Genomic DNA, 13673 nt, shown 5'->3' with positions numbered 1-13673 from the left:
CAAGCAAAGCCGAGCTCATTTGGATACAAAGAACTTGTCACTTCCCACAAATAAAACTTGCAAACAAAGCTGGGTGATAATTCTGTCAGACTACTTACAGAGTAATAGAAAAGTTTTAAAACAGTTTCAGGAAGTCCCTTCGCATCAGGACCACACAGACCTGCATCAGGCAGGGTCGAAATAGCCACGAAGGAGGACAATAAAAGCACTGCATTTAGCACAGTAGGAGTGCCACATGTAGTCTGCAATCATGCAACAAAAGAGATGTCCCCAGCTTGCAACAGTTTGACTTTCCAGGCATTGCAAAACCAACCTTACCGAGAGGACCTAGCACAACCCAGACACAAGCACCAGTTAGGCAACACGGTCGGCGTGATAAAGCACAGCCTCAACACATCAGCAGCCTTGGTATCATCAAGAGCAGCTCAAAACCAAAACGCAACAAGAACCCTGAGAGTTTGAAGGCCACTTTCCAGAAATGCTGAGGTAGGAAAGCTTTCAGGCTGCTCTTAGAGAGCGTCAGAGACACCAGAAGAGGCAGCGAAGCCGGCACACTGGGGATGGAGGCCAGCAGCATGCCTGGAGGCAGGGAGGTGTCCCCGCAGTCCACCGGGAGCCTGAGGCGAGCTCCCGGGCCTCAGACACGTCCAATTCCCCGGCACACCAGGCGCAAAGCGACCCCCGGCAGCACCCTGCCCCTACCCGCCGCTCACCCCCACCCCAGAAACCCCCTCAGGGGCAGCTCCCGGCCCCTCAGCCGCCCCCTTAGGCACAGAATTCAGTCAGCGGGCGGAGCAGGGAGAGAAAAAGATGGAAAAAGAGCGGGCACCCGGGGCGCGGGGCCCGCGCTCCGCCGCCTTTACCTCAGCCGCCGGCGAAGCGCCGCCGCCGCCCGCCGCAGGCCCCGCTGAGGCGCCGCTTCCGGGTGGAGGGGGGGGGAGCGGGGGGAGCAGGGCGGCGCCCATTCAGCACCGCGCCCGCACTGCGCGTGCTCCATCGTCCCCCCCCCCTCAGCCGGGCGGTGTGAGGGGAACGGGGAGGGAAAGGAGGGGGGATGTGGGCGAATCGCCCCTCTCAGGGCTCCCAACACGGCTCGGGAGAGGGCATTCGCCGGCTGCTTTCTGAGCCTGTGGTGGCTGGGCTCCTGTCAGTAATCCCCCTCCTGTGAGGGCTCCCGCCTCGGGATCGCCGCCCGCCTCATGAGGGACAGCCCCGGTGTGGGCTTGTTGAGCTCCAGCAGCTCAATATGTGAGGCATTGCTTCACCCCACAGTTTACCGGGGATGTGTTTACCGCGCTGAGGGCTTTCTCGGTCCCTCACGGTGACCTCGCAGACTCCCTGTGGTGCTGAGGGGAGCGCAGCACCCCATGTAGTCGCAGCCTGGGTGGGAGGCATCCCCCCCAACTCCAAAAAAAAGCCCTGGGGGTGGCCGCTGTGGAGGTGCAGGGTCTGCCCCGCTCCTCCGAGCCGCCGGGGGGTGCCCGGCTCCGCTGCGGCTTGGGGGCGGTGCTGGGCGGGAGTTGCAACGGGCTGAGGGGAAGGAGCTGAGGGGGGCGGCAGCGGTTGGGCGCCTTTCTCTTCACTCGGAGCCAGCTGCCGACCCCTACCGTGTTTCTGAGGGATGTCCTCGCAGGAGAGCGTCTCCGGGACACCGGTGGAGGACGGGGAAAGGTCGGAGAAGAAGCGGAAAGGTAGCTGGGGGTGAGGGGGGAAGCGCGGCCCCGGCTGAGGCGCGGTGGCGGGCCCGGCGGTGACCGCTCTTTGCTCCTTCAGGAGGAAGAATCGTGAAGTCCCGCTACCTGCAGTACGAAAAGGAAGACCCCAAGAAGGTACTTGGGCACGAAATTGCGGGCTCGGCAAAAGGTAGAAACGGTCCGAGGAGCAGCTCGGACTTGTGGAAGAGGGACTGTCCTGGTTTCAGTTAGAACAGAATTAATTTTCTTCCTAGTAGCTGGTGGAATGCTGTGTTTTGGCTTAGGATGAGAAGAGTGCTGATAACACCCCGATGTTTTAATTGTTGCAGAGCAGTGCTTATACCAAGCCAAGGACATCTCAGACTTTTGCTCTGTCCTGCCAACAGGCAGGCTGGGGGTGCAGTAAGAGCTGGGAGGGGACAGACCCAGGACAGGTGACCCGAACTAGCCAAAGGGGTATTCCATAGCATCTGACGTCATGCTAAACAATATATAGGGGTGGCTAGCCGGGGGGAGGGGGCCGGACTGCTCGGGGTTAAGCTGGGCATCGGTCAGCGGGTGGTGAGCAATTGCATTGTGCATCACTTGTTTGTACATATTATTAGTAGTAGTACTATTATCATCATTGTATTATTATTATTGTTATTATTATTTTCCTGTCTTATTAAACTGTCTTTATCTCAACTCACGGGCTTCACTTTCCATTTCTCTCCCCCGTCCCAGAGAGGGAGGGGGGAGGGTGAGCGAACGGCTGCGTGGTGTTTAGCTGCCAGCCGGGTTAAACCACGACAGGGACCTAAGCAAAAGACTGCTGTCGTGACGAGGGAGGTGTTATGCGTCACCAACCTGATGCGGATTGGGATGGGAGTTTGGGGTGTATTCAGCTGACTTGCCAAGAACCTGGTCACCCTAGGATAGTAGCTGTTTATTGTCAGCATTCGAGTAGGATGTAAGAGATACTGCTGATTGTGCTTACTACCTGTGTTCACTCATACCTGTGTTTTGATTGATAGGATACCACAGCAACTTCCTTTTCAAAGTCGATTTCTAAAGCACCTTCTGCAGTTAAACCAAAATCGGTTCCTCCTCAGAAAAGTAAAGCTTCTGCTGGTAGGTGTTATTAGAAGAATTTAAAAGTGTTTTTTTCTTTTCTGAAACTGTTTTTCCACCACGTGCAACTTCTAAAAACACCTAAAGGAGTGGATTTATATTCTGTCACGGCTAATTATTTGTATATGAAAGGTATTAATATATAAGAACTTTATGTGAGATTAAGGGGTGTAAACTGAAGTTCATTATATTAAACTCTTGTCTGGATATTCTCACAGAATATTAATCTGAAGTTGTGTAATTGTATTGTCTCAAATAAGCATGTCTCTTGCTTTTTCTGCAAGACTTTGAATTATTCTTTTGTCCTCACCATTGTCCTGCTTCTTGTATTTAATTTTCTTAATAAGCCCAGTATAAATGTCCACAAATTCCTGTCAGCAAAATGATCCATTTTTGTTTCTTCAACAAGAGTTTCAAAAAAAAAATTTCTTGTGAGATCTTGATTTGAAAATCTTGACGAAATAATATGATTCTATTTTCACACCTGGGTGGTATAGTTCAACTGTGGAATGTTTAGGAGGATAAGATTCTGAATTACTTCATTTCTAGGTAATTTAGGGAGTATACAAGTGATGTATAAAAAGAAAATGTGTACAAGGTTGCCCCCTATATTAGTAAAAGCACACACAACTGTGAACTTGTGCATAATCTATTCTATTTCTTTTAGTTTGATAACAGCTTCTTTCTACAGGTGTTGTTTCTGGCTCACTAAATCAAAGTAGCTTTGAGAAAAGTGATTTGCAGTCCACATTATTAGATGGAGATAAAGTTACTAGACCAGACCTTGATCTTTCAGCTATTAATGGTAAGCTTTCACTTGTGTTCAATTTGTTGTTTTATTATTTTTAATATATATGTTATAACTTCATTATAAGTAACCCTTATTTCTACTATATTCATGCAAGGTTGTTGTTAAATAAGGTAAATATTATTTTTATGTGTCTTTAAAAAAACATATTAAGGCCTTCAGGGTTTAAGCTAACCTTTTGATTTTCAATATCTTTTTGGTGTGCTGTTTTAAGTTTAGGATCAAATATTAAAGAACAAAGTACCCTCAAGTATTTGTAACTGATAGTGTTAGATTACCAGCCATTGTGAGAATTGTACCTCATCTGTCGGTAACTGTCACTTTCAGCTGAGTGCTTGTGATCCATGTCTTCTAGTTAGTGTAATCAAAGCTGGAAATAGAGCACAGAATCTGATGGTATGTTGACTTACCTTACGTACATTGGTAGAAAAGAGTAATAATTTTCTCATCTTATACAGATAAAACTGCCTTTACCAGGACTCCTGGTTCAAAATCTTCTTGCAAAAAAGATACGGGGACATGTGGAGAAGACCAGGAATCGGTAAGTCTCACTGCTTTCGTTTGTTAAGTATCTTTATTTTGAAATGTGTGAAATGAAGATTTTCTGTTTCTCTAAACTTGGTAAAACTGTAAAGGTTTCTGGGATAATCTAAAGCCTTATGGCAGAAGTCAGGTTTGTTGTGCTGCTAGAAACATTTGTCTTGTCTCAAAATTTTACTTCAGTTTTACTCAAAGTTTTACTTCAGTTCCTTGTGGTAAAGAATTTGCTGTAACTGCAGTATCTCTTCAGTTTGATTCTTTTTGTGTTCTTGTGTATGCTTTGAAGTTATTTCATATTATCTTTAAGTATTTTCTATCACGTTTTCTCAGAAAAGTAACCTTGATTCAACCTAATTTAAAGTGCCTTATTTAGATAACTTACTCAACATAGTACTGAAACTTCAAGTTTTATACCTGTGTTTCAAACATCTGCTGAAAACAGTATAAAGAGTGGTGGAACAAAGAACAAATAGGCATATTTAGTTAACATGCATTGTTTTTTGTTTTCTTAAAAAAAATATAAAGCTTAATCTAGGTGACAGTAGATGATATTACCAATTGTGGCCACAAACCGGACTTTCAGTAATTTGTTTACACACTGAAAATATAACCGTTTAAATATCAAAATTGATCTTGAATGTTCTTTTATTTTTTAAAGGAATGTGATCCTGATGTTCTGAGCGAAATGCTGGCATCTCAGACACTGATTTTAACTTACCTAAGTGAGAAGGTGAGTCAGTCGAGTATTTGGTGTTTCAAATTGAAAAGAAATTAAACAACTCTGAATGCATAGAAGAACTTAACACCAGATTCCTAAAAGTTATATTCATGATCTTACCATGTTTATGGTTGTAAAACTATATGACTTGCTTTGAAAACTCTCTTAAAGTGGGCTTCGTACCACTTTATTAAGCTGGTGCTGGTTCTTCATGAAGTAAGGATATGCAGAAGTTTCAGAAAAAAAACAGGAGTAAGTGTGTTTTGTGTTTGGGGTTGTAGCAGTAACTTTGTTCTTTGCTCATTTCGTGTTGTATATGTATATCTTCCCCCAAAAAATACCGGTGGAGAAGATGGTTGGAGAGCTTTAACTATAACATGCTGAGCTTATTGCACAATATCTACAATTCCTTAATTGAGACTTTTTGACCTGGATATGAGGCTTACATTTGTTGTTTCAGAATATGTCAATTACTTATGAATATTTTTTGGATGTAATAGGCTGAAAACGATGTTGCTGAGCTTGAGAAAAAAGCAGAAGAAAACTTGTTAATGTTGTGTGAAGAAAAGGAGAGAGAACAGGAGAAACTCTATGAGTTGAAGCGTGAGGTTCTGCTCAGAGAGAGAGAGCAAAGACTTGAAGAGGCATTAGACAAACAGGTAGGCTTTATTACAGTTCATTCTTCTCCTGTGTTTAAACAGTCCATCTTAATAAGTGGTCCTTTCTCAAGAGAAGATTTCTATGCTCCTGTGGCCTGCTGTGGTACAATTTTATGCATCTCAAATATCTACTTCCTGTTGTGGCATGTTGTGCTCTCTAATGATCTAAACAAATGCCTTTGTCACTTTTTTGGTTGTCCCTTGTGGATAGGCAGGAAGGAGAAGTTAGAGAGCTATTAGGCAAGGAGCAGCAACGGTGCACAGGTTGCCACAGCAGCTTACGTCTCCTGTGCATCGACTGTAAACATCTTAAAATTATGTTAACATCCTGCAAGTTATGCAATTACAGTTATGACTAGAGCCAAGATGCTAACCATTAAATGAGTAGTGAACATCTTCTATCCTTTATCTGTCATATTTTTATAAGTTAGACAGCAATAGTTGTGCCCCAGTTGGAAGAAGGCAAGTTTTTAGTGTTTTTTTGACAGTAAATGAACTTAGAAGCTAAAGCCTCCACACTTTCTCAGCATTTTCCTAGTTTTGTTGTGTCAAATAGAAAGAGTAACATGTTTGGAGTAATTGACTTTCAAAACTGAACTTTTATGCTTGATTAAACAAAATGCATTGCAAAAATTAAGACTTGTCTCTTGTGAATGCACTGTAAGCTGCAGTCAAAGGATCAAATGCAAAGCACCTTGCCTGCTATGTTGCTAGTACTTCTTGCCGCAGTAACAAGGAAACTTATTGACCTAGGCAAGGTAGGTAATAGAGGAAAAACCTGTTAAACACTGGGACAGGAATATCACACCACAAACTTTCTGAATTCTTCTGTCAATGTCAGAGTAGCATTTGTGTGTGGTTGTGTTTTTTTTTCTTTTATATACATATAATTCTGCAAATTGTTTTTCTGTATTGACCTAGACTAAATCACATTCTATATAGAGAAAAGCCAGGTCATACGTTCTGACTGTACTAGCAAAGTGGCTGCTTTGTGAAGAAGTGTTGGTTGTTTGTGTGCTTTTCAGATGGAAGTACTTTCTCCTCTTGTTTCTGTTTTGGGACGCTTTAAAGAGCAATACAAAAGCTTTGCAGCTTCCCTGGATGCTACTAGGCATGAATTACTCATGAGCAATATTCACATAGAGGGAGATAAGCCAACGTACTTAGGTATGACAATTTAATTTCTTTTATCAAGTACACTTTCACAAACTTTTTTTTTTATATGTTAAATGAGATGTTTTCTAAATCTCTTAAATTGTAGATGAAATGCAAAAGCAGTTAACCATCACACAGGAACTTCTGGCAGAAGTTATGCCAAGCTACTCGGAAGAAAGTGCAAAAGCATGCACTGTACTGAAAGACATTAAAGAGGTGTCTCAAGAACTGGATAAAGAGCTTCAAAGGTACTTACAACAATCAGGTGAAAAGACTCTGTCTAAATATTCAGAGAAAAATCTATTTATCTTACCCCTGAATCCAGAATGGATATTAGAGGGTTAATTAAGTTTGTAGCAGACATCTCTATTTCTGTCCTTATGCTACTTACAAAATAAAGTCTAATGTGCTGTTCTCTGGCAATTTTACTGAGAATTCCAGTGAGCAAGTGCAAATGTGCAGGAGAGTGGAGAACTACAGGAGGCAAAGCGAGCTGGAAGCACTGTGTCTGAATAACTGTACAAATATAACTGTTCTTGTTTTTCCTTCTTTCCCTATTAAAGTGTGCACTTTCCCTCTCTATTTGACATCGTTATTGGGGAGGTACAAGGAGCGCAAAATTATTTTTCTCCCAAGTATTGTCAACAAATACAAAGTAGTATCACTGAGCACAAGGAAGTGATAAAACATGGTAAATTTTCTTTCCTTCCTTCATTTCCCTGGAAGAGAATATAACTGAACTCTTTGAAGACTGATATACCGTGAAGCCACTCGTCTCCCTCTCCTGCAAATTTCTATTCCTCTTCTCCAAATTTTAGCCTTTGAGGAGAAATTTCCTTTTTTTTTTTTTTTTTTCTTCCAGTGGCTATGCAGTAGGAGAATGATGTGTCTGTGTGCATAGTCTTTGTGGTTAATTAAGTAAAAGTTGTTATCCTCCAGCGAAACTCATTTACCCTGCTTTATTTGTTCCAGGAGCTTCGCCCAAGTGCAGAACCTGTCATATGAAGTTAGTAAAGAAATTTCACTGCATAATCAAAGTATATGTGAAGACAATTATGGACTAGATGTCGTGAAACACTGGTACTTCAACTAAGTTTGTGTATTTTATTTTTTACTAATGGGTGGGTGCTAAATCAGTGTCATTAGACTTGTTATCTTTTTTGCTTCTTTGTTTCACAACCTTGACTTACATATGAACATACAACTTGTCCAGTTCTTCAGTTATACCAGAATATGAAAGCAGCAGCATGGATGACTAAACTAACATAAGAATGGTGTTTTGTCCTGCATGCTGCCCTATAAGGAGACATCTTTTTTAAACATGCGCTTCTGTGGTGCCTTTCTCGTCACTTGCTGCCTTGACAATATTGAAAGGTACATAATAAGAAATCATATTCTTGGAAAATATGATCTACGTGTTCTTACTTTATTGCACCTGTTTTCAAGTGCGTTGCTTTACATCTCTTCCCGAGGTAGTGTTCCTTAGAGGGCAATGTATCAGAACAGAAATGTGGAACTGTGTATGTCGTACTGTGTGTTGATTTAGTCAGGAGGACCTGTAGGAATGTACAGCATTGTACATCATTGGTGACTCAGTGAACAGCTTCTGGAGGAACTCTTAATTGTCCCTTGTTTCTGGATTTGCCAAGAGGAAAAGCTGTGTGGATAATGAGGCTGATGAATGGAAGAGGAGCCTGGTCACTTGTTACAAGTGGAAAGTTTTGGTAAATTGTTGCCTAATTGTCATGGAAACAAGTTACTAAAACATACGCTTTTGTATTAACTTGAAACTTTCTTTTTAAGTACTTGATATGTTTACAATAAAGATTGTTTTCTACTGCTGTGTTAAGAGCCTTCATGTTTGAAAATCTTCATTGATCTCCTAAAGAAGCTTTTGTTTCCATCTGGGTTTACATGGGGCTAATACTACACAACGTATACAGTGATGGGCTTGTGGGCACTAACCAGTCCCAGTGGCAAGCTGCATCCTACTGGTACCTAAAATTCTGAGGCCAGTAGATTCTGAATGTGGAGAGAAACCTTTAATCTAAATATTGAGTAAGTGCCTGGATGAGACAAACTGTAAACATTATGAACATACGTGCCAGATGTGGAAGTTCTTTAACATACTCTTTGTTTTAGAAGTGGAATGTGTTTCTCTATGAAAGACATGCCGTACCCTGTATTTTTATCTGTGTATTGTCAGCATAATGGTACATTTCTGGTTTAAGCTGTGTCTGTAAAGCTTTTTTGCCTGCTGAAGAAACACCTGGAGTGTTCTCCTTATGCAACCTGAAGTAAGTGCTTTTAAATGCTATAAATGATTCAGGCTTGCTTCCTGCTATTAGTTAACAAGGGTTTAAGTAAGTTCCATCTCCCCTTACCTTAATTCACTCCTATTTTTTACTATAGTAACTGGATTGGTAGATGTACAGTACATTGAAATAGAAGTCCATAGGTGACAAGCTATTAAGACTTTCTTGTATATAGGATCCGTATCATTGTTTCATAGCAGCTTATCCATGAGAGGGCGATCAGTTGTTTTAAGGTGTTATCTATTATTTCTTCTTCCTCAGCTACTGTACACAGCTTGATTGTATTCCTGCTCAGGAACATAAGCTGCACTTACAAACTTGGCCGCTGGATGGAGAAATTTGCTAAGCAGTCAAGTCATGGGTTAGCGGTAAATTAGCAGTCTCGTTTTGGTGGATGGAGATGTCAGTAGAAAGGGTCCCATGCGATGAAACAACTGGTCAAACGGTTTTTCCTAGGTCTGGATAATTGCTAGAATGTGTTTCCTTATGCCTTTAACCTGTTCGTAAGTGTGCCATGCTAAGACTTAAAAGGTAAGAGGGCTCTTAAATTGGAGTTGGTAGAGATGAAATAATCAAGTTTACAGTGTCTCCATAATTTTGTCTCTGCACAGACACAAAGCAGAATGTCTCTCCTTGGATTTCTTGATGGTAGACCTCGTTGTTCATCTCAAAAAAATAATAATTTTAGGAAATACTTTTAAATCGAACCCATCATCTTTAGTTAAGTCACTTACTACCACTGAAATGCAGTTGTATGTGGTGCACCAAAATATTACTTAAGCAACAGACAGCAAAATATTTGTTTTTTAAGAAGTGCTTTTATTTCAGGGACATCAATTTCCATCTAAAGAATAAATGTGTGTGGTCTGATATTAACATTCCCTTTCACTTAGCTGTTTGAATTTGGGGTGAAAGAAAACAGTTTCAGCTTCCTTCTGGACTTTATGATCAATTTTTAAGCTATTTAAAATTATTATATCTACATTGATATTGTAAAGTGAAATCGAATGCTCTTAGTTCTCACCCTTGAAAGAAGGTGGAGGAGGAAGGTACTTGCTGTGGTTGCAATTAAAAAGCTCTAAAGCTTTCAGGAAAGTAGCTCATCCTTGTTGCATCCTTGCTGCAGGTGGCAGTCATTGTCTATACAACAAGCCTAAGGCAAAGTGGAAATCTTGGAGCTAAAGGCCAACTGCTTGTACAAAACAATAAAGTGCTTGGGGATGTGCACTCATTGTTTCAGAGGGATCAGAGGCATTGATGTGAGCATCCTGGCTATTCTTTTGCCGAAATGGAACACGTGTAATTATTTGTACAAATAAGTGTTAGGTAAAGCAGCTCATCTTTAGGACAGGGTTTATATTTTGAACTCACTTAATTCCATCTTGATTTAACTGGATACTCTATTTGGTTCTGTTTTGTCGTCTTGAAGGAATAAGAAGTGTTTCAGGCTGACTCCTCCACCTTGAGGTAGCTGCAGACATTAGATGCTGTCATATTCAGCACAGTACAAAAAAGAAAAAAACAAGACTACAGGCTCACTGGAGCAGGAACTAAACAGATGTGACACCACTTATTTTGTATTTTCCACTTATTTTCTGACAATGTCACATGCTCTGAATCTTAACTTTAGCTCTTCTCCTGCAGGTTATTGATCTTCTTACTTTTGCACCTAGAAATAATGATGCTTTTCCTTCTATAGTACTGTTTCAATATGGATTTAGTTTTATTTGAATTCGTGCAGTACTTAATACCTGTGTGTTCATCTTTTGAGCCAGAAGCTGATATTGCCCAGTTATTAACACTGAATTGTTCTAGGGCTTTTTAAAAATATTTTGGGCATTTTTTTTTTCTCTCCCCAAACCTGAAAACAGTTGTGAAACTAGCCAACTAGGTCTCAGCTTGGGGGAGGGGAAGGACATGATGGAAATATATTTGTCCTCTGCAAAATTCTGTTGTTCTTGGTTCTCTGTAAGGCAATTGGTAAAGATCATTTTAAACTAGTTTTGCGTTGCAGAGATTGTGCTGCCTGGATTCTGGTATTTCTTGGAGGGCTCTGACCACGTTCTCTTCTATTTTGCTGGTATTGCCCAAATGTTTTAACCACCAGGTCAGGAGGGCTGAGTCCAAGTGGTTTTTCTGCTGTAATTCCTGTGCTGTCTGTGATGAGGTCACCAGGGGTCAACATAAGGGAGCATCCCTTTTTGCCCAGGAGATAATTGAGGCCTGTTTGTCTCCTCAACCCCCCAACCCTACAATTCTTTGTTCACACTAGCTGCAAATGGAGCTGATTCTTTGCTCATCAACAGCAAGTAAGCAGCTCATGACCCCAGCAGATGTTTCTGCATTTTAGGCTAATGAGAACTTATTGGATTACTGCAGTCTTCCCTGCCTTGGAGTAAATACCACTTTGTTGGAGATCCGGAAACTTATACTGAATATGATAAACAAACTGCTGGCTGGACTGCGATTGCCAGGACATGAAAAGTTTCACAGAGGCAGAGGATTTAACAGCTCTGAACTGCATCACCGAGCCACGCCAATTAAGAGCATTTCCAGTGATTATGTGAGCATTCCTGTTCAACTCACAGAAATAATTTTAGATTGTTTCTTCCGCTGTATTTGTGTGGTCTGGAAAGCAAGCACGAGGATGGAGCCGCTGATTAGTTTCTCTTCAAATATTTCTGTGAAAATGTATATGTAAGACCTATCACGTTTCCTGCTATTTCAAGATCTTATATGTTAAGGAAGCAAATACAATTTACCTCTTAAGTCATCGCTCATTTTTTTGTTTAGAAAGGTCACATATATTTGGAGATGGCCTGTATGATATCCAAATTGATTTTAATTTCCCCTTCATATAGGGCAGGGAGAGTGAAATAGCTGGTCGAACAGTAGTTCTTAGGACTCCAACCCAAGAAGATACTGTGGCGTGTAATCTTTTCTGCAGTCAGGTTTTGTTGGGTATTTCTATAGAACTTTTATGCAATGTTTCAGCAAGTGAAGTGGTAACCATGTACCTATAGGAGTGCAGCACTGATCCCAAGCTAATCCAGGCTGAAGATCATTAGCTTGACTATAAAGCAATACTAGTACAGTTATACAACTTCAGCATGTTATGGGAAAGCCTAGTAGCTGTATAGGCAGCACCAAAAGATGTCAAGAGTCCTTATCCCTTTCTTGCTACATTCTTTGTTTTAACAAATTAAAAATAGCTTTACCTAACTGATCAAAACTTCTCAATTGAATATGACATGATAAAAGGACTCATCTACATGGTTGAATTATGGTGTCCACTTCTTACTAAATGTCTTAATGGCAGCCATGTCTGACTAAGCAGCGTTCTATCCCTATTCTAAATCATTACCTGCCCATGTTAATGATTCCTTAGTACTATTTCATTCACTTTGTCAGGAATTAAAATATAGTATTACTCCAAAAGATCGGTCTCTCCTGTTTTGTAGATGATTAATAGGAATTTTTGACAGAACTATTTAATAATTATATTTTTGATATTGTTATCCTGTTATTTTTATATGCTACTCAGATTACATTCCTATTTTGAATGTGCTCTTTAATTATCCTTCCCTTGTAATTTTGTTCTAGGGATGCTTGTATTCTCAGGAGGCAGGATCAGTCTTGTTTCTACTGCTCTGTATCTGGACTGATGTTGTAGTTCCTGTAAAATGTCACTATCCTCATTGCAGGTAAACTGGGATTAGCATGGCACAGCCAGTAGGATACTTGTTTTGCAGTTGCCTATGTTTGGTTAACAGGAGGCTGTCACAGAAACGCATGGAAAAGGGAGAGCAAAACTAGCAGTTAAAAAATAGGTGTGTTTTGCCATGAATATAATGCTGTAAAAATTAACTGAAACCTTAGTCTTGTCATAGAGTATGTAATGACTGGCACACATGTTTTTCCACTGGCAGGGAGAGACAAATGATTCTGGCTTCCTTACAGCTGGTGACTTGTCTGATTTTTTTTATTATTATTATTATTATTATTATTTTATTTTTATTTTTTATTTTTCATCCACCTTCTGTTGATATCTAGCGAGCACAGGACTTAATGACAGCACTAAATCACTAGTGGCTTTGTTTTTATTACAGCATATTTTCTTATGCACATAATTTGCACATGTATTCATATCTAAGTGAGTATAACCTCCCCTGCCTTTAGGCCTGAACATTTCTATGACAGGTTAGAGTGATAACACCCATGCTGAAGCAGTTAACAAGGGTTAATTATTAAGAGTGTGACTCTACCACTTCATACTTGCAAGTAGTCTTACTGATCTCAATTTTGTAATTGAGGGAGGTGGAGAATGAAAAAGGAGGCCCAACTGAGAGCATCAGTACTCAAAAATTAGTATTATTTAGAGCTTAGTGCTAACTTTTTTTGTTTGAATACTTGTCCAATAATTCTATTGATACATATAGTCTATTTACTAGGTAGATAGAACATTGGGGGAAAACTTTCTTTTTGAGAATAATGATGAGAAGAATGTATGGTCAGTATCTAACTTGGTTCCGTTTGGAACCAATTTAGATGTATTCACACCTTCTGAAAACTGCAGACTCTCCCTCACCTTTCTGATATACTGTTATAGCCTCACCAATCCCCTGCACACTTTCAACCTGGGCAAGTGCCTGAGATTCCTAAAATTTCATGAGG

General features: G+C 40.8%; 2 protein-coding genes across 4 annotated transcripts in view; one reads left to right on the top strand and one right to left on the bottom strand.

Moving 5' to 3' along the window:
• Window positions 1-909, bottom strand: part of MYO9B (myosin IXB) — a 45479-nt gene extending 44570 nt beyond the window's left edge. For all 3 annotated transcript variants that reach the window (XM_084302852.1, XM_084302853.1, XM_084302854.1), the window contains exon 1: window positions 864-909. The gene's annotated coding sequence lies outside the window, so the exon portion shown is untranslated. The remainder of the gene's footprint in view (window positions 1-863) is intronic.
• Window positions 910-1539: 630 nt separating this feature from the next.
• HAUS8 (HAUS augmin like complex subunit 8) lies at window positions 1540-8533 on the top strand. Its single transcript, XM_084302481.1, has 10 exons — window positions 1540-1691; window positions 1774-1829; window positions 2708-2804; window positions 3496-3609; window positions 4071-4153; window positions 4811-4882; window positions 5371-5529; window positions 6555-6696; window positions 6791-6932; window positions 7657-8533. Exons 1-10 carry the CDS (start codon window positions 1622-1624, stop codon window positions 7775-7777), a joined length of 1056 nt encoding a protein of 351 aa, XP_084158607.1. The 5' UTR covers window positions 1540-1621; the 3' UTR covers window positions 7778-8533.
• The last annotated feature ends 5140 nt before the right edge of the window (window positions 8534-13673 follow it).

The sequence above is a fragment of the Netta rufina genome (assembly GCF_964035555.1).
Source record: "Netta rufina genome assembly, chromosome: 28".
NCBI classification, from domain to species: domain Eukaryota; kingdom Metazoa; phylum Chordata; class Aves; order Anseriformes; family Anatidae; genus Netta; species Netta rufina.
Note: the sequence above shows the minus strand (reverse complement) of the source record. Positions and strands in the feature narration are given on the sequence as shown.

Coding starts and splice junctions, on each gene's coding strand:
- HAUS8 (XM_084302481.1), top strand. CDS start 1,622: ATGTCCTCGCAGGAGAGCGTCTCCGGGACACCGGTGGAGGACGGGGAA. Junction 2,805..3,495: donor GAAAAGTAAAGCTTCTGCTG/GTAGGTGTTATT, acceptor TTCTTTCTACAG/GTGTTGTTTCTGGCTCACTA. Junction 3,610..4,070: donor TGATCTTTCAGCTATTAATG/GTAAGCTTTCAC, acceptor CATCTTATACAG/ATAAAACTGCCTTTACCAGG.